Raw genomic sequence first — 20,218 nt, forward strand, 5'->3', positions numbered from 1 at the left:
TGACATTGTGGCCCCACATTAAATTTGGGTGCTATGTTCTCCTGTGACTTTAGGACCTTGGCATTAATAGGTGGCCTGGCACACCATCTGCTGTTAGTTGCTACCTGAACTGGCTAGATTAAAACTGTCTCAGTCATTCCTTGCTCTGCAGCCTCCTCTGCTGACTATGGGAGAGCCAGGCTAAGGAAACTGCTCAGAGTGGGAAGAATTCACTGTGGAGTGTTCAGATCTTCCCAGGAAAGGGAAAGATGAGTATTTTTGTCATGAAAGCTTGCAACACACCCAGCTTCTGCAGCAGTATCCGAGGTTGGAGGGCCAGCCCTGCACAGGCCCTGCCTCATGGCTTGTGTTGGCCTCCTAAAGCCTACAGTGACAACTGGGGGTTGGGGGCTGCATGAGGAGGTGAAAAATATGTAAGGGCATCTGGGCAGAGGCACAGGAAAAGGCTGCTATGATGAGAGATATAGGAAGGGGTTAATGGGGACTGAGGTGACAGGATGAACCTTGCACTTGTACCAATGCTGGGCTACAGCACAGGAAATGATACCAGGGAAGATCTTCAGCTGAAATGGCAATATTGGAATGCTCAGCTCATGACATGGAAGAGGACAAGGGGAGGAAAGCTCAGCCAGGGTGAGAATGGGGAAACGGATGAAGTTGTGTAAGCACAAAGGTTAGGAAAATAATGAGAACGGGTCCTGGGAAAAGGGGAGATAAAGAGAAGAAATCAGTCCTGACCAGGCACAGGAAAGCAAGGATGAGGGAGACAGGGAGAGGGGAGTGATGGTGCTCATGGGAAGAGGGAATCAGTACCAGCCCGGGCTCAGAGGTGCAGGGAAGAGCGGGGTTTCCAGCAGAGCTGTTCGGGTATGGACGTGGTGCCCGGAGAAGCTCAGACCAAGAAGCAGGTCCGAAAAAGGGGAACGAGCAGCAGCAAGCCACGGTGTGCTGCCAGGGCTGTGGTCTCATGCCGGGGAACAGCGCTCGTACTCGCCAGGTCTGTCACCTGCCCTGGCCGGCCGCTCGCTGCGGGTCTGTCCCCTGTCCCTGTGTCCCCGCCCGGGCGCCGCCGCCGAAGCGCCGCTGCTTCCCCGCGAGGTGGCAGCCGAAGGACACCAAACCCGCCTCGCCATCCCGGCAGCCTCCGGGCTGGGAACGGCCCGGGAAACGCTGGGAATAACCCCGGGGCTAGGCGGCTCTGCACAGCCCCCCGGGAAAACCCGGGTCCTACGGCACAGGGGAGGGGCCGGCTCTGCGCTCCGAGCAGAGGCAGCCACGGACGGACACATGGACGTGGCACGGAATCTGGTCCCCACCAGCCTGCATCTTTCCACAACTACTACATCTGCAGTCTCGGCACAACCTCTTTGGAAGATACATGAAAAGCAGGATATCTACCCACTATGGCAGCAGAAACCGAGGGTGCAGGGGCTGGTGGTGAAGTTTGCAACCCTCTCTACTTATTCCACTTATTCTTATGATGGCCCCCAGCATGAAAATGGACCTGTTGCTGTGAGTCCAGAGAAGGACCATGAAGATTCTCAGAGGGCTGGAGCACCTCTCCTATGAAGACAGGCTGAGAGTCAGAGTTGTTCAGCCTTGAGAAGAAAAGGCTCCACCTTACCGTGGTCTCCAGTACCTAAAAGGGGCTGACAAGGGCTGGAGAAGGGCTTTTTGTAAGGGTGTATAGTGATAGGACAAGTGGTAATGGTCTTACATTGAAAGAGGGTAGATTTAGATTGTAGATAAGGAAGAAATAGTTCACTATAAGAGTAGTGAGGCATTCACAGAAACTGTGGATATCCCATCCCAGGAAATGTTCAGTGCCAGATTGGATGGGATTTGAGCAACCTGGTCTAGTGGAAGGTGCCCTGCCCATAGCAGGGGATTTGAAACCAGATGGTCTTTAAGGTCCCTTCCAACCCAAGCCATCCTATTATTCTACTTCCCCCACACAGATATTTCCCCTTCTGTCTCCACTTCCTCCAGCTCCCTTTTGTAACACCAGCAGCACCCTTGAAGGGGCCCATTAGAGAGAGACTGTGCCATGACACACAAGCCTTGCTCAAGAAGCAAATAAAGGCAGATGTGTAAGTAAACCCACAAGTTTACCAGAGACATGCCTCCAAATGTGTGCACCATGATCATCACCAGCAGAAACTGAACACGTTACTTTTGAGATTCCCAGCACAGACCTTTTAAAAAGATCATTTGAGATGCAAGCAGAGAGCAGATATATTCCTAAAGGAGAAAAAAATCATCCACCCATCTATATGTCTCACATCCACATTTGCCAATCCCATCATCTGAGTAAACCAAAATGAAGGCAGAAGAAGAGACAGTGGGTGCCAGTTTTTCTCTTATTTACATTAACAAGACTCCAGAGTTTGACATATCTGCAGTTTGCTGATGGAAGAGAGCCCACAGAGAAGGTTCAAAGGGCATCAGAGAGCTCCTGGCTCTTGATTTGCTTTGGGGACTCTGCCCTTGGGATCCTGCCAGGGAGTGCAAGGTAAAAATCTGGTGTTTGAGAGTAATTGGTCCCTATGAGTTTCTGAATGGAAGAGAAGCCAGAAAGCAGCATGGGATGGGCTTGGAGAACTTGTCTGTGCTGGGAAGGAAGGGGTGATGATAAACCAAGTATAGCCAGCCTGCTGTTTTTCCAGGTGCTGTCCACTCTGAGAAGCTCTGGCCTCCATGTTGTTGATAAGCTGACTCTACTTACAGTGAAGGCTGAAGTTCTACTTCTTGAGCAAAAAATAGGATCAAAAATAAGGGGGGGGAGAACAAACCCCACCTCCAAAGCAGAAGGCACAAGGGAAAGAGGATGTGTATCATGCAGTTGTCTCTATCATCTCACTCCCTGGGGCCTGTAGGGGTCTCAGGGTTTGCACTTGCCAGCTGCTCTGCAGGAAGCAATTTTTCCTAGTCTGTTGACTCTCTTGCCAGGGCTTCAGAAGATGAAATCTTTATTATTATGAAGGCTTAAAAGGGAGGAATACTGTTAATTCCATTTTCAAGGTCATACTTTGAAAGTTATTAATTTCTTTCTTCCAGGGCTTTGCACTCTACTCTGAGGCTTTAGGGATTACCAGCTTCTACTTACTAGGGTTCATCTGGGGCCTTTTTTCTTATTTCTTTCCTGTTCCTCCCCCCCCTCTTAGAAGAAGACACTTTTTTTCTTCCCTGTTCTCAGTGTTGAAGCTATTTTGCTCATTGCCTGCTCATTCCCCATTGTCACTACCAGTTCTGCTCCTGTAATTAAAACTTGACTGTGACTGCAGTGATACTAGGCTGGCTTTCCTAGAGGTGCCAGTACCGCTGTGTAAGCCGGGGAGGATGCCCTCCAGCAACTCTCCAACAAGATTAAGGAAATGTCTCTGGTGTCTATCAGTCTTTGCACTTGGTTTAATGTATTTCAGAATTTGCTCATACTTTTTTTAGCACTGAACAGTTCTTCCCCATGTTTTGGAGCTCATTCATGGTGTACGAAGTACTCATCTATCATACCTCATGTCTTAGAGGAATGAAGATTCATTCTGTAATGCAGCTCACCCATTCTTCCCTAAGTTCTGAAGAATATCCCTGAAATTGTATTTCTCAGTGTCTTTCTGAGAAGGTCGTGGTGCTCAAGAGCTGTCTGCTTACACCGTTTATCCTGGAGCTGGTTTACAGTAATCCTAGTCTAAAATTGAACTGTTATCCTGACCAGTGAGGTTGGTGGTGGATAGAAGACCACCTTTGTTTCAAGGTTACACAGATCTTTCATCATCAGATCTGAATGGTATATATAAAAAGTTTCAATGTTTTCTCATTGCTGAAGAAATTTTCTCCCACCCTTTTTATTTCCCTAGCAACTGAAAGTTTATTTAAAAAAAAATCAACCACCCCCCAAAACCCACCTTCCCCAGTGACTGATACAAAATCATATACTTAAAACTGTATTGTCTTCAAATCACACATTAAAGACTCTCATTCTACAAGCAAAGAATAAAACAAACGAACAAGCAAACAAACCAAACAAACAAAGCACACAGCACAGACTTTTTCAGGAGTCATTATGGGGAAGATCTGAGCTTTTTCTGCTTTTTGCTTTCCAAGGATAAAGAAATCCCTCTCCTGCTCAGCTCTCAAGCACATGTGTAGGGCACAGCAGACCAAAGGTGATACCAAGCACATAACCTAGTGTCTCAATAGAAGACAAACAGCATAGCCCCCCTCACCCAGAGCACGCACAGCCCTAAGAAGCAGGTTTGCTAATTGGAGGCTCTGGAACCTTTTGAAAAATTAATATTTTCATCAGTTTCATGTCTGTCTGTTTACTCACTTCATCCCTGCTATGGTTTTCTACAGGCTTTACTGGATATATGGCATAGGAAAGATTTGAGTGGCTGTGGACAGAAATGAAGAGGCAGGGGACATGCATAGGGGTGACTGGAGCAGAAAAACAACTAAATTGGGGTGGAGAGTGGCCAGCATGCTTGAGGTTACTCTGGTACTGAAATCCAGTCCTACTGGAACCTCTGGTCTCCCTATCTTTCTCTAACATCTGCAGAGAAGTGTCCTCCCAGTCTATCCTTGAGATCTTCTTAGGGATGTCACTCTCAGTATTTAAGTTAATTAGAGATGTCATGACAGTCAAGCTGGGCCCAGGTGCTGGTATATGTCTCTGAAGTGTGGGGTCTAAGTAAATATTACCTTGTGTTCCCTGTAGTTCTCATCAAAATATGGAAGTGTCTGTGTGTGTGCAGTGCCAGAGTGAGACTCCTGGTCACCTAACACCCTAACAATGCAAGCATGGCTTTAATACCTGGCCCAGGCCTGGGAAAAGCCAGAGCAGGAAGCCATTGTGGCTTCCCACAGCCCATTAAAAACCAGTATTAAAAAGGGAAAGTTAATACAGCTTACACAGGCTGCTGAGCAGGCCTTCAGCTGGATACGTAGGAGCAATAGGAAATATGCAGGAAGCTATTCCTGCTCCTCATTAGATGTTCTTGGGTGCCTGGAGATTGCTCAGTGCATGTGGGCTGTGCCTCTGAGCACAGAGTGAGTACAGTGATGTGGCTGGCCAGTGTCACCAAGGGTCAGTGTGCCTGTGTGGCTGCAACAACTACCGGAGGGGCTGCCTGACCAGACCCTGCTGAAGCCGTGCTGGTCAGAGCTCATCCTTCTCCAGGGCCTGATCCCATGCTCCCACCCATGCATCCACTCCCCAGGCTGCAGAGGGACATGCAGGGGATGCTGGGGAAGGACCACACACATTGCTCCTTGCTCACCTTGCCACGAGACCTCTCCCTTTTGCAGGGGAGCTCTGCTGACAGACCTGCTCACCCATGGGAGGGAAGGCCTTCCAACAGCACTGTGCTTTTCCTGCAAGCCTGATTTCTTTGGAATGGTTGGGTTTTATCCCCATGCACACCCTCCCTCCCTCCCAAATCCCACACCTCCCTTCTCGTTTCTGGTTGTTTTTGTTTTTAGAGAGAGCGCTTAGACAGCTGTATTAATCATGCAAGCCCAGCCATGTGTAATGTGCTTTATCAACAGCAGAGCAGACACTGAATGGCAGCGGGTTCACAAGCGGGCCTGGTGCACCGCCTGAGCTGGGAAGATAAACCTGCTGCTTCCCAAACCAACTTACCGTCATGGGTTAGTGAATGAGAGACTGTTCACTTGGGACAATAACCAGAGGGGAGGCCAGCTCCTTAGGCAAGGTTTACTCTGGAAATGGAAGGGCTAAGAGGAGGAGGAGGAAGGTGGAAATTACTCTTTGGTCATTTTCTCATGGGGGTTGGAGGAGTTTTTTGCGTGTGTATAAGGATTAAATCAAGACAACAGTGGCAGTTCTTCATCCTCCTCTTTGCTGCCCTCCACAGTTCCAGTCAGCCAGTCAACACAAGAAATAAGGAGAACAGGAGGGAGAGAGCAAAGGTTTAAGTACACCTGCTGTGCAGTGGGGATGGGTTGTTTTCAGAGTCTCTAAAGGGGGAAGGTTCAGCTGATGGCTTCAGGAGCTCATCTAACATGCAGATGGTTTCAGGTTACGAGTGTCCTCTGGGCTGGGGATATCTGCCTTGGGAGGGTTAGAGCCTGCCCCAGCTCTGCTCTGCAGGGTACTCTGTCCATGCTACAACACTAACACTATCACTGTGCCTGTCAGATGACTGATTTTCTATGGCAGTTGCTCTTCCATGGGTTCATTTCTAATCTCTGCAGTGCAATTATGTGTCTTCTCACCCACTGGATTTACCCAAGCTCCACTCTCCTACCTGACTGCTGTGCCCTGACCTCTGCTCTGCAGGGCTCTTCTGCATGCACGCAAAGCCACACTGGTGACTGCACACACCTTGAAATGTCTTCCTTATCCACTGCAAGGGCTCAGCTTGGAGGAATATCTTTCTGGGACTTCCAGTCTCAGTTCCCACCCTCCGCTGCTGATCGTCTTCACTCACTGGATCCTCCACAGCACTGTACTATGCAAATATATACAACCCAAGGCTCATTTTGGAATAAATCAATCTAAATTAAAATAATGAACAAAAAGTACAGAAACGGATCAGGCAGTAAAGACATTTCTCTTTCTTTTCCCCTGTGTCTCTCTTTTTTCTCTAAGAAAGCTTGTTTCTTTTCTCTACACCTTTTTTTTGGGGGGGGGGGGAGGGGTGGGAAGCAGCAGATTGGCTTTTAATTTTTTTAAGCAATCTCAACAAACAGAAGCTGTCTGTTGCTATTCAGCAAAACCCACCAAGCAATGTTGGTAGCTTGGCATCAATTCTTGGCATGTCTCTTTTCCCTAAGTTGCTGTTTTTGTCTACATTCATACTACCTCCTTTTGGAAGACAGTATCCTCACCTCTGGCTTTGGTATTACTCGCTTTAAACCACACAGCCAAAATAAGATACAGTGCCATCCCTTGCCTTGTACCTATGAAACAGCACGAAGCAATTGCTGTGATGCTGGCTGCCTGCCCTCACCCTGCCTTGTCCTCCCTGTTCCCTTGGCCTGAAGGCCCCACAGGCTTGGCACCCAGTTCAGTGCCAGCCCTCAGTGCCTGAAGCGCTGGCAGGGACTGACTCTGACCCTGAGCAGCCAGACAACCTTGGTCTGTCTGAGCATCCATCCTGCAGGGCCAATCCCTTCTGCACTCCCCAAATGGACACTGAGCTCTTTGGAAAACCTGGGTGGACAGCATCCGTGAGAAGCAAGGAGAGCTGTGAGTTGTGCTTCCCACCTGGGGCCATGGGTGTGATCAGCTGCTGGTGCCTGGGGCTCAGGCAGCTTTCAGGGAAGGGAGGCATACCCCGAGTAGTCAGCCACACATCCCTGTGCAGTGACCCATACAGCTGAACTGTGTCCCTCAAATGCCTTAGGATTCATGGGAATACCAGACTTGACATAGTTTCAAATACACCCTCCTGTGCTTGGTCCCTACGGCTATTATTTTTTTCTGGTCATTATTTTTTCTCTATTTCTCTGTAGGGATCACAAAAATACAAGATTGTCTATTTTGGCCTGTCTATGCTTCCCTAGCTCTGCCAATCAGTTTGCTTCATGGGCCTGAAGGCCTGGATTTTCACTGACCCTTTTCTGGAGCCCAAATGAGACAGCACCCTCAGGCCTCAGTGAAGAGGGCTCCAGAGGTGGATGGGTCTTTCAGCTGGTCACATCATACTGGCAGGGCTGACTGCCTAGTCAGCAAACTTCCATACAAAGTTAACCCTTTACAGCCTATAGTTTCTGCTGTAATCTCCCTTGCTTCTCTCCTTAGCTTTGGTGGACTCAGATGTCTACCCTTTTGCCAAAGCAGGCCCTGCTGACTCGAGAGCAGCCAGCTCAGCAGAACTGGCAGGGCCATGCACTGCAGAAAGCAAAAGGGGAGCAGAAATGGGTGGGAGGTGCCCACTGCAACAGAGGAGCTCTCTTCTGCACAGATAGGACACCCAGAGAGAGGAAAGAGGACTGAGAGGGTACTAGAAAGAAATGTGCTCTCTGTTTCCCACTCTGGCCATCAGACCCAAATGAACATCTCTTTTCTCCCTTCCCCCAGCTCCCACCCACCTGATGAAGGCATTAGTGACAGTACAGGCTACACAGGCTACAGCTAAATGGAGACTAGCTACGATCTACAGTCACACAGGGTCATTCTCCGATCAGTGCACCTTTTGGCAGAAAGGCAGGACTCCTCATTCTCCTTTTCCCTCCCACTCTGCTAATTGCTAACACACTACAGCTATAAATCTTGTGTCAACCTATTGATGGCTGTGACTTTGTCTTATCAGGCCCCAAAGACTGACACATTTGTTGCCCTGTGGGCAGCTCTGAATGTGCTGCTTTCTGAGACACCGTATCTCCCTTGCCTAGCTCCCAGGGCATCAAGCTCACCACCCTGAGAAAGCCCCTACTTAGCCTCTGGCAAGCCCTCATCACAAAACTCCTATGAGGAAGACTCACAGGTTTTGCAGCCCATCAGTCTGGCCAAGCCATTCTGATGTGGACACTGGGTGCTAATCCAAGGGAAGGAGTTCATGTTCAAAGGGCTGAGGATGAGAGACAATGAAGGACAAAGATGGAGCTAGTGCCATAATTGTGACAGGTCCCTTTGAGGTTCAACAGTGGCCACGCTTGCCCTTCCATTGGCAGATGTGGTGTGGAATGAACAAATTCTCTTTTTTCAGAAGAAAAATCCTTTTGAAAAGGCATCTGATGATGCAGTAAGGCCCCTGCTTTGTGACTGCCAGGTCTTGTGTCAGCCCATTATAACATGATGTTACAATGCAGACAGAAAGATGTGATGATGTGGCATCATCCCAGAAGACATTTCAAGGCTTTTTGAGTGCTGGGCTGCAAAATAAGGAGAGCTGGAAAATTTGTCAAGGACAACTCAGCTGAGAGCTGAATCAGCTGGGCTCCACCAGCATTTTAGGAAAGTGTCTCATCAAATTCAAGTCCCATTTGTTTAGTTGAATGGGCTGCTTCTGAGTCTCCAGCCTGCCTGAAAGCAAGATGTTTCCACAGCAGCTAGCTAATGATAGCAATGCTTAGCAGGACTACAGCACTCTTCGTCTCAAATCACCTTCCTTTTAAATTAATGCTCAAAACCCCACAGGGCAGGGAGTGTTACTGAGGATTAACAGAAATGAAAATTGAGGGAGAAAGAGGAAGAAGGCTGTGGTTCTGGTCATTGAGGAACAGCTTAATTGAGGGCTGAGGACTACATTTCAGAACATCAGCTCATAGGAAGAAAAAGGTCTAACAAAATTGTATGCCCAAGGTTTCTTTGAAGGTGAGCAGCAAAGTAAAAGCAAATGTGAAAAGCATCTGTGCTGAAGGCCCACAACAGAGAAGCTGGTAAGGGCTTTCAGAAAACAAGTGAGGCCCAGAGTATTTAAACTCTGCTTTCCCACTCTGCAAAATCCTCTTGGGGTGTCCTGGGTCACTGGAGATACACCAGCATTTGGCACCACAAATTCTTGGAGACTCCTCACAGGAGGGATGGCATACCAGGATGTCCTTCAAGACGATCTCAGGAGACTGGGGAGCAGTAAAAATATAACAGCTTCAGAGACAGAGGGGTAAGTGTTTTAAAGGATCAACTAAAGCTGTGCAGGATGGCCTTGGCAAGTTGATTAGGAGGTGTATTTGTAATGGGAATCCTGGCCTTGCTCACTCGCAGATTTTGCTTTATCATTTAGCTTAATGGGCTCCTAATTCAAAACCAGCTGTAAACAGGGCTGCTGTGAAAAAAATTAACACTGCCTGCCTGTGGAATTTAAGGATATATAATAAAAATAATCATAAAACCAAAGAGCCCTGGGTTTTTCATCAGGCAAAAATATTTGTCATTGAAAATTCTGCTGAAAAACAAGAACACCTAAAATTGGAAAACTCCTCAAAACCCTACATCCAAAACAGCCTCAGCAACTTTAATTTCATATCCAAGCACAAGTTTTATTTGCAATACATAAGATAATGGTGTTTAATTGGATTTATTTTTCCACAGTAGGTTCCCAATGGCCTACTTTACTCCTTTTCTCAGCTCCTTGAATGTTATTTACAAATCACTCTCTGGGATTTAATTTTAATGGTTGCTTGATTTCTACCTCCTTTTTTTTTTTTATACTTTTTTTAGGTACTTTTCTTTAATTGTATTTGTGGATTTGCCTTTTAAATAGGCAATTGTGACTACATCCTGAGCCTGAATAAGTTGCCAAGAGCAGAGCTTGATTTGAAAACAGCAGAGTAGTTAAACGGAGCATGTGTAACACGCAGCATTTATTGTTCTTTTCATGGGAGTACCTGCAGGTGCTTTGTTCAAGCAGGTGCTCTTTTGCAAAACAACATGGGTTCCTAATAATGCTCTATCCCAAAGCTCTGTGCAGACATTAACAATTTAGGTCTCTGAGCAACCCATAAGTTGAGTGCATCCTCCTCATATGGCAGTAAAACAAAGATACTGAGGAGATGTAGGCCAAGATTTTTTCAAACACAGGGATTTGCTGTCTTATTGTTGATTTAGTTTCAAACACCACTTTCAAATGCTGTAGCCTGCTTTCTGGACATGCCTGGTCTCTGTGCTTTTTCAGAATGAAAGCGTCACAACCAAGCCCCAAATCTCATGTTGATGTTGGGACCATGCTCTCTAGGCCTAAGGCAGGAGTGGGCAACACAGAGACAGAAAAAAAAAAACACACAGACCCTGTTTTGCCTTCATACCTACTTCCCTTTTGGAATAAAGCAGACAGTAACACCTCACCATGTGCCTCTTTTCATGCTCTCTGCCTCAGATGTAGGATTATGTGAGTGGAAGACTTGGAGAGGTGGGACAAAAGCATGAGAAAACAAAGTGTTTCACTGTGGATGATAAGATGCTCAGCTAGAGTGAAAAAAAACTGGCAGTGTTTTAATTTTCAGTTTTCCACTTGTCCTTTTCACCGTCACTGCAAAATGTTAGGTCTGCTTATGCTTTTGATCCAAAATGTGAACAAGTGGGCAAAGAGAGCTTAGGATGGGAATGTGTTTTAAAAGTAGGTCTGCAGGGAGACTGAACCTCACTAAAGACTGTCCACACCTGGGTGACAACTCAATGTCCTTGCTCAAAGCTTGGTTAAAGGCTGTTGCTATTCAGCTGATTGTTTTTTTGAAGAGGGAGGGGGGAAAAGAAGGATGAGGAAAGTGAGCAGAAATGAGAAAATGACATGTAAATGATAAGGGAAAGCCCTTATTTTCCTGCATTTCTGAGCTGTTTTGCCCATGCCTAGGTCTGAGAGTTTGTCAGGATGACGGAGAATGACCCGGCTAAAGAGCTACTTCAACATAAAGCATATACTGACCTGGAAAAGGATTGGGGAGTGTGGGTAAAACTCGTTCTAAAGGGGGAAAAGAAACAATAAGCAACGTGCAGGAGAAAAGCCACTTTTCACACCAAGCAAGCAGCAGATACAAACCTGATGGAGTTGTCCATCCCCAAATTAAATGAACTAGAGTAGGTTTCATATACAGAGCATTTTGCTAGCAACACGCCTAATACACATCAACATCCCCTGGGACTGGGAGTCAGAGAGAGAAGTGATTTGAAAAACTAAACAAATAATAGCCAAACAGCAAGAGGGATTAAACACCTGCAGTGAAGGTAATTGGAGTTGATGGTCCATATCTTCCCTCTGACTTTCAAGACCACTCATGTCATCACTCTACAGCTCCTCTTAGCTACACCTCTGCCTGGAAGCTAGTCTTGGCAGAGAGGTGAGCTGTGGAAGTCTTCCATGGGCAGTTGCTGCCTACCCAAAACCTTTTCCACAGTGGATTTCTTGCCAATGACAGCTCCCTTGAGGATCTGTGCATGGAAGCAGTCACCCTGGTGAATCCTCAAAGGTATTCTGCTTCTTTAGTTTTTGTCCTCAGAGAGGGACAGAGTTTTTGCAGAGCCTGCTGTCTTGTTTATAGGGTTTTTATAAAGTGTCCTTGCTATGCGTCACAGCAGGACTTTGATATACGTCACTGCTGGCTTCACAGTTTGCTTCTTCCACAAAGGATCCCAAAAGAATTGCACAGATAATGAGGGAAACCAGTATCAGAGACCTCAGTCTGAGGCTAACAGTAGTGTTAATTCTACTTCATACATGGTACTGGTGATGCACGGAGCAAGGAAGCAATTTGCCCAAGGTCAAATGCTGAACTGCTGGCAGAGCCAGACACAAACCCAAGAATACAAGGCCCCCAGGCCTGACTGGTATCACTGGGTCTCCTTTCTTTGCCTACAGAGCTTGCTGGATGCCTTGTACTGACTGAGACAAGCTCCTACCCATGGACTGATCCATAGGTAGACATTTAGCTGCAACAGCTCATAGGTCTGGGGCAATGGGTTATCTCCTGGCTTACCTGCTAAGATCACTGCTGATGGACACAGAACTTGGCAGGATAAATCAGTAGGCCACTATTACTCTCTGATCACCTAGGCCCAGCTATTTGGAGGCCAATGCTCTTTCTACAGTATCCTTGGTGCAAAGACTTGAGTTTGTGTCTTGCTGGAGCTCATGAGGATTGAGCAGGTCAGGCCCATCCCTATGACACTGGCAGAACTCCTGCCCTCATGGTGGTAATGGAGTTGTTTGAATCCACAGCAGGCACAGCAGAGATCAAATACAAGTCTAGCCTGGATCTCTCTGTTTATGTAGCAACAGGGGACTATTGTTCTGCGAAAGCAGGCTGTTTGTGCTGACAAGACTTCCTTGTTATTTAGTTTGGTTAAATAACTCAACTCCCCTTTACCTTCTTCCTGCACAGCAGGCTGCAGGCTGCACAGCATAAGCAGTTAAAGCAAAGCACTACGGCCTCATTATCATGCTGCTTTCTATTCAAGGACTCTGTCTCTGTTCCTCTCTCCCACTGTGTGCTGCTTTTATTGCTCCACCCTGGCTCATTAGCAGTGTCTCAGCCTTGCCCCCTCTGACTGTCAGCCCAAACCACTTTCCTCCCTCCTGAGTCTCCCTGTTGCTGACAGCCTTGAGGAAAACAGGGGGTGTGCACTAAGCCACTAAGAGGGATTTCGGCCACAGTCGAGGTTCCAAACCCCAGCAGCCACCACTGTAACCAAATGCTCAGGGCACAACAAAGCTTGGGCACAGTGGAAGGAGGGGTGTGCACACTCGTGGCAGGATACTAACAAATAATGACAAGTTAGAGGTTAATGCCAGCTTTTAGGAACATGCCTTGCTGCAACCAAAACTGCTGGGCTCCACCTGAAGCTGCTTGAATTGGCACTGTCTTGCCAGCTTCTGCTTCACCTCCACGCTTGCTGATTCCCCAAAGGATGCAGAGGATGCAGCAGGGGACCTGCTGATGTGGCAGTCTCCCATAATTGAGCCAATTGAGCCAGCAGGACTGCATCAGGATGTGCAGCACTGTGCTGCTGTCTCCTGTTTCAGCCTATGGGATGAGCTAGCTCGGCAGGAGGCAGAGGACAACTAATTTGGAAAAGCTTTTCTTTCTTTTCTCTGCTTTGCTAGAATTCACATAGTGCTGCACCTGCTTATGTGTGCCTGTGGAGGGGCATGTGGGTTTGCTTCTACATCACAGAGGTGCATGCCTATGTATACATATTCACCTACACACAAACCCATGTATCTGTGTTCCTCCAGCAAATGTGTATCTGGTATGTGTTTATACATATATACACACACACACACACACACACACACACACACACACACACACACACACACACACATATATATATATATATATGCACAACTTCTGTGTAGCATGTGTTAAGATACAAATTGTGACTTTCACTGATAATGCTTTTCACCTCTGTTGTTCTGTGATGGAAGCCCTGGCTTTGCCTCTCTATCAGGTAATATTCACAGAGATCTGTACTACTGTCCCTTTTTTTGTGCTTAGGGGTTAAAAACCTTGCTCCCAGGCTCTGCAGAGCTGAATTAACCGACTGGCTCGCCAGTGCTGCCAAACATGGCCCTGCCTCCCAACTCTTCATACCCACAGATGTGTGATAGAGCTTCCTCTCCTGCATGGGCTTTGGTGCCTGTTGAGCCCCGTCAGGAACTTGTTCAGCTCAGTACAATGAAAGAAAACATTTGCGGCATTTCAGGGAGATGAGCAGTAAAGCTCATTTACCTATTCACTGGTTTAGCAGGTTAGACAGCTTCAGTGGGATGTCCACTGTGTGGCAGAATAAGGGAAATAACAAAACCATGTGGCAGAGAGCAGGATGGGCAAAAGGACTGGGGAGCAAGGAATGTCAGCAAGCTATCAGATCAGTTGTATCATCACACTGTACCTGAGTACCCTCTCTACAAACATACTCCATATTTGTTGTTGGAGACAGTTTCCTGGGTAAGTTAAACCTTTGGTAGGGCTGTATTCATGTTGTTGTAAACTCAGTCTCCAGGAGTGAGGGGTATAAATCTCACCTACAGCAGGCAATTCTGCTGCTACATCCTTTAAGGAAGATCACTAGCTATCTATTCATACAGCTCAAGGAGGCTGTTTTTGTATTTTAATCCATCTTCTATCTATGACATTGGCATCTAAGGCACTCAGTCTCTCTGAGAGTTTTTCAGTGCTGACTGAGATTTCATGAAATGGTAGCCACCAATTTTTCTCTATTGCTTAACTGTTCTTTCACATCATTTCGCTCGCTCCCTGTCTGCCCTCCACCTCAGGCAAAGCTGCCAGTAGCTCATTATTAACTCTCTGGTTGTTTCTTTACTCCTTGCTGCCATTCTTTTTTGTGCTGCAATGGGACACTGAGGAACCATCACTGTACTTACCTCCCCGGTGGGATGTTGCTCTACAGTGAGCTTGTTCTCTCTTTAAAAAGGAAATAAGATCTCTGATTCCAGGGATGAAAAACACTCCCAAGTATTTGAGTATCTGCTGTACACCTTGCAAAAACTTGGCACTGCTTTATTTTTCTGTCTGGGTGTGTGGCTGGGAATGTGCATTACCTGTTATTTCAGCTACGGTGTGATCACTACAGTATTTCTTTCATCTGGGCTTGTAGGTTTTTTCAGCAGCTTTCTTTATCTTTCTGAAGCTGGATTCCCTTCATTCATTTCCCCCCTGATTTCTTAACTTTCAAAATAGCAGCTGTAGTCTGCCTGAATTTATTTTTTTTTCTCTGCCTTTCCTTCTTCCACACTAACTAGAAGAACAGAGATTTCCTGGAACAATATGAAGCAATTGCACAGTGAAAAAAGTAGGGATTAACCAAGCAGCAAAAACAAGTTAGAAAGACTTCACTAAAAATCATCAAATCTCTCTCAGCTCCTGCACTTCCATTCTCGTGGCTCTTGTGAAGTTCTCTAGTGTCCTCCAGTATAAACAGGCCTTGAATTTCTAAAAAATTATAAACCAAATCAAACAACTTGAAAGAAAGTGTTCTTCATACACATCAAAAGGGGGCTAAAATAGGATCCTCACTGTTGAAAATCATCTTTAAGAGTTGCCACATTTCCTCATGGAACAGTTTACAGCAACTTTGCAAGGTTTCCCCGAGTCTCTCGCTGGTTCTGCCACTCATTTTATGACCATGGGTAAACCACTTCTTCACTCTGTACTTTCCTACTGCAAAATGGTGCCAGCAACACTCGCCCATTTCTAAATTACTTGAGATATTTAAATATTCATTGCTAGCAAATCCTTTGAGATCCTTTGAGGTGAAGTTCTGGAGTCATGCAAAATGCTTCCCTAGCAAAATTAAGCCCCCAACTAAAATCATATGTGCATATATACATGATTGAATTTCATCTTATATTTTGTTTCAGTGATGCATTTCAGTTCATCTGTGTAACAGGAAGCAACAGAGAGGGCCAAATTTAGAATTCAGTCACAAATAATGGATTCTAAACTTAGAATTATATTAATATCAGCAAGAACAAATCTGGAGTATTTGAAAATTTTGTTCCAGATTGCTGCCTGAGGATTTTTTTTTAATCTCATGACAGTCACAAGACCAGGGTGAAAAGACTTTCAAAGTAGAAATTTGCTTTGTGTGCTGCAATGCTACAAGAAATCAAATATATGTTCTTTTATGATAATATCTGTTCTTTAAAAAATAGCTGCCACAAAATATACCCAAACTCACAAAATTTCAAGCTGCCATGAAATAAATCCAAAGGAGGTAAACAAAGAATGCCCATGGCTTTATCCTTTTCCTCCCATCTCTTAAAAATAACCAAACTATAACTTTGGTTTTTTTTGGTGAGAGCAGAAACTAGACCAAACTGCATCCTATACTGACTGCTTTACACAGCTTATTTTTTTTTTCTGTTTAAAAGGACATGCAGGTCATGACATGAGAGTTTAAATTCAATTTGGGACCGTCACAGGAACACTGCCATCAGTCACTTTTGTGTCTACGTGTTCATTTGTGTGAGTGGGTCATTTTGCTGCAGTGTATCTCTGATGCCAATAACACGTGGGCCAAATCTAGCCCAAGTTTTAGACCTGGAATTGGGAACTGCATTTTAAATACACCACAGTTTGTATGTGTGTGTGGATGGTAGGTGAGGGGCGGGGCCTCTGTTTAGGGTCAGGTTTGAATCCGCTGCAAAATTCAGAATCAGCAGGTAACTCTGCTCTAGTGCTTGGTCTAGTCCCAGCTTCTGTGTGTTTATACTTACTAAGACAAACTCAGCCATTGAAAGGTAGCAGAATGAGATCCAAGGAACCTTATTCCATATTTCATCTGTTGATTACCTTTCCCCCCATGGTCCCTATGGTATATCCCTTTAAAATCATTCTGTCTTTTCTCATTTCTGTCCCTTCCAGTTTCAAACCAATTTCTCTTTTTCTTGACTCTGTCACTGTTCTCCTCAGGCTCGGTGGCTAGTTCTCTCCATCTCTCTGAATTACTTGTCATTTCTCAGCTGTCATGGATCCTCCGAGCCCTGGCCTTCTGTCTACTTATTAAAGGGGCTGTCATTCTAAAGGGCTTTTTGTTTCCAGCTTTAAAACAAACACATTTTTATTATTTTAACAAAATCTGTCTTCAGCAAAGCCAGTCAATCAAAGGGCTTGACTGTAAACCTTTTGATTTGGTTGTTTGTGCTTCAAGGCAAGTATGAACACTTAGGTATCCAAAGCAGAATGCTGGAAGCCAGGTCATAGCTGGAGGTCTGAGGGGACGGGGTTGTCAAGCAGATGCCTTCCTTCATGAGTTTTGGCTACCATGTGCTTCCTGCACAGCCGTGGCTTTGTGAGAGCCTCCCTTCACTCTGTCCCGTACTTACTGTAAAGGTATAGGCTGGCATTTGTGACTCCCAGCTTGTTGGCAGCCACACAGGTGTAGTTCCCGTAGTGCTCCTCAGTGACATTGGCCACCATCAGCAGAGACTGGCTCCCCGTGCTCTTTATCTCCAGACCATTGGCGCTGTTTATCCTGGGAAGGCAGGAGAAGAGGTTTTTAGTGCAATGGCAGTTGTGTACTGGGAAGGAAATCCCTCCCCAGCACACAGCAAAGCAAAGTCATTCAGCCCAGCTGGCAGGTGAGGATAGAGGGAAGCAGGGAAGGGATGTGAGAGGAAAGAGACCAAAGAAGGAAGACCAAAGAAAGAGACCAAGATGGAAAACAGGAGGAGGGAATAAAAGGAATGTAGTAGTTCAGTGGGATTAAATGCCACTGGTAAATCAGTGAAGAACCAAGCAAAGACACGGGAAAGGGAGGAAGCATTTACCCAGCATTGAGTCACTCTGGAAGTGAACACACCATGGCCAGCTGAAGGCTAGTCTGTACTTGAGCATCATATTCTTAGTGAAACACACAGATTCTCAATATGTGCCTATAGCAATGCTGAGTCACCCCTGAACCTGGGCACCCTGCTCAGGGCTGGCTATCCTAAAATGTAGGGTAATAACACAACTTCTTAATGTTAGGTAAATGCTCAGGTAGAAGGACAGATCCTTTTTCTATTCTCATTTATTCTCATATGCAAGTCTGAGAGGCTCAGGTTGCACAGGTGGGGGAATCTCATACCTCAGCAGCTCCTTTCCCTAGAAGAATGCACCTGGAGCAGCATTACCTAATTGAACACTTATAACACCTACTTTTTTGTCTGTATCATGGGCTACTTAACATGTGAACAGTGTATTAATTGGGTATTGGCCCATAATTGACTTCAAGGCAGGAGCTCCCTCCTCTGCACTTCCGTCAGCATCCCCAGTGCAGAGAGGAATTGCCTCCTCCTGCCAGCATGACCATGCTGGCTCTGCTGAGACTGATGGGACACTGTGACTCAAATGGATTGTAAGGAGCAATTTGTTTGAGAGGAGCTGGGGAGGATGACAGGAGCCCCTATTCAATGGACTGAAGAAGAGAGGAGGGAGGAGGGGAGCTAAAGGCCTTACCTGGTATCATCTCTGTACCACTCGAAATCGGGCGTGGGCACTGCTGATGCCTCGCACCGCAGTAAGGCTTGTCGTCCCGTGGCCGCTTCATTGCTCTTGGACTCTGTGATGGTGGGAGGGTCTGCAGGAAGGAAACACGTGGTCAATCCACACACTTCCAGGTGGAACAAAACAGTGAAACTATGTCAGGGCTGCCTGCCTCATGCAAACTGTTTGGGCCACTGGAGACCCACAGCAGCTGTCTGCTGTGGCCCTTGTTCCCCCCTGCTCCTCTGCAGAATGCTGCTCTTTGAACATTCCCTGATATACAACATTAGCAGCACTCCTTACACATGCTTCTCTTCAGCACTGCTGAAAAAAGTTCTGTCATAAATGCATAGGCATACACAGGCAAAGTTAAGGTTAATGATGGACTTCTGCAATTTATTAATATTTACCTATGGATCTGTAGTTCACATGAGCTTATCAGAGAGAAGAAGATGAGAGAAAGACTTCATCAAGGGTAAAAGAAGACAGCAAAAGTAAAGGAATAAAGTAAGAGTTTAACACTAGTGTGAAAATTATATTCCATACAAACTCTTTACCTAATGCCAAAAATATAAGAAAGGACTGAGGCAACATGTATAAAACAGAAATACATTAATGGTTTCAAAGAGAAGAACTTTAGCAGAAGCTGTGGGTGCAACTCAGAGAGCTAATGTTGAGACACTTCCCTTAGGTGTCCAAGGTTACAAATCCTGATCACCTGGACATAGTGCTTTGTGAAAAGCTCCAGAAGGGCTTGCTTGTGACTGCTCTGCCTGAAGTTTGCCCTCAGTCCAGCACGCTGCTCCCACCTCTGCTTACTTTGAAGTCTGAGTGTTGTGCCATGGGCATACCAAACTTGGAAAGCATATTGGTGTGCTCTGCTGGAGCTTGGTCTCAGTACTTGCTGGATAGCAGGTAGGGTAGGCACCAGCATCTTCAATCCCAGCCCCATGTTCAAAATATTAAGTGATAAGCTTTACATGTTAAAAGGCAGAATTATTTCCACCTGGCTGCTGAGAGGGATCAAGGAATAAGTGCCTTGTCTCTCGTCACTAATACTTGCATACCCTGAGATTACAGGGCTGCGGCTCAGACAGATACTTTGCTGAGACTCAAGTTACCATGAAACGCACTCTGCCATCTGTATCTGTCCCAGAACTGAAAGGCCAAAAAAAAAAAAAAAAAAGCAGCAAAACAGATTATGTCAGTCAAAGAAAAAGAATAATTCTGTCTGGAGAATGTAGGGAAGGAAATTTGTTTGTGAACACATTAGCCATCTCAATATGATCCCTTCCCTGACCTTAATCGGGATTTTATGCAGGGCTTTAGGGATATTGCAGTGCGCCCTCTAACATCATAAATATTAATAAGTTTACATAAATAGGATCCTACATTCAAAGGCTGTGGGTTCATGTAAATGTTTTAATTTGAAAAGGAGGAGGGATAAGAAAAGGATAGCAAAGGTGATTTTTTAACGTTTCTTATTTGATTTTTTGGTTTGAGCAGTCTATCTTCTTAGGCAAACCATTCAATTTCATGAATCTGGTACAAGAGGTGAGTCACAGAATGAATAGGCATCTCTCCATGGTTGTAAGAAATGATTCCAGCAAGTGTCTGCTTTCTGGCCTGCTGCCAGGGAGCCCAGCCCCTCACTCTGAGCAGTCCCCTTATTCACCACTTTAAGAAGTTGGTGCAGTGCTCTCCCGGGAGAAGGAGCAGGTGGCAGTCCCAAACAAACCAGCCTATTGCACCTAGGAATCAGCTGCTCTGTGTGTAGCTTTTGCTGCCTGGGAAGCCAGGGGTGGGTTCCCTTTAGCTGTTCTCCTCC

The 20,218-nt window shown here is 46.0% G+C and overlaps 1 protein-coding gene across 3 annotated transcripts in view; it reads right to left on the bottom strand.

The window, feature by feature from the left end:
- LSAMP (limbic system associated membrane protein) overlaps nt 1-20,218 on the bottom strand; it is a 988,586-nt gene that overhangs the window by 12,379 nt on the left and 955,989 nt on the right. For 2 of the 3 annotated variants that reach the window (XM_066572102.1, XM_066572100.1), the window contains 3 exons: nt 18,364-18,484; nt 17,250-17,398; nt 11,328-11,363 (listed from right to left, as the gene is read on the bottom strand). In XM_066572102.1, the coding sequence (XP_066428199.1) occupies nt 11,328-11,363; nt 17,250-17,398; nt 18,364-18,484 (306 nt within the window). The remainder of the gene's footprint in view (nt 1-11,327; nt 11,364-17,249; nt 17,399-18,363; nt 18,485-20,218) is intronic. The other variant, XM_066572103.1, reaches the window with a different exon arrangement.

Source organism: Molothrus aeneus, chromosome 2 (assembly GCF_037042795.1).
Source record: "Molothrus aeneus isolate 106 chromosome 2, BPBGC_Maene_1.0, whole genome shotgun sequence".
NCBI lineage: Eukaryota > Metazoa > Chordata > Aves > Passeriformes > Icteridae > Molothrus > Molothrus aeneus.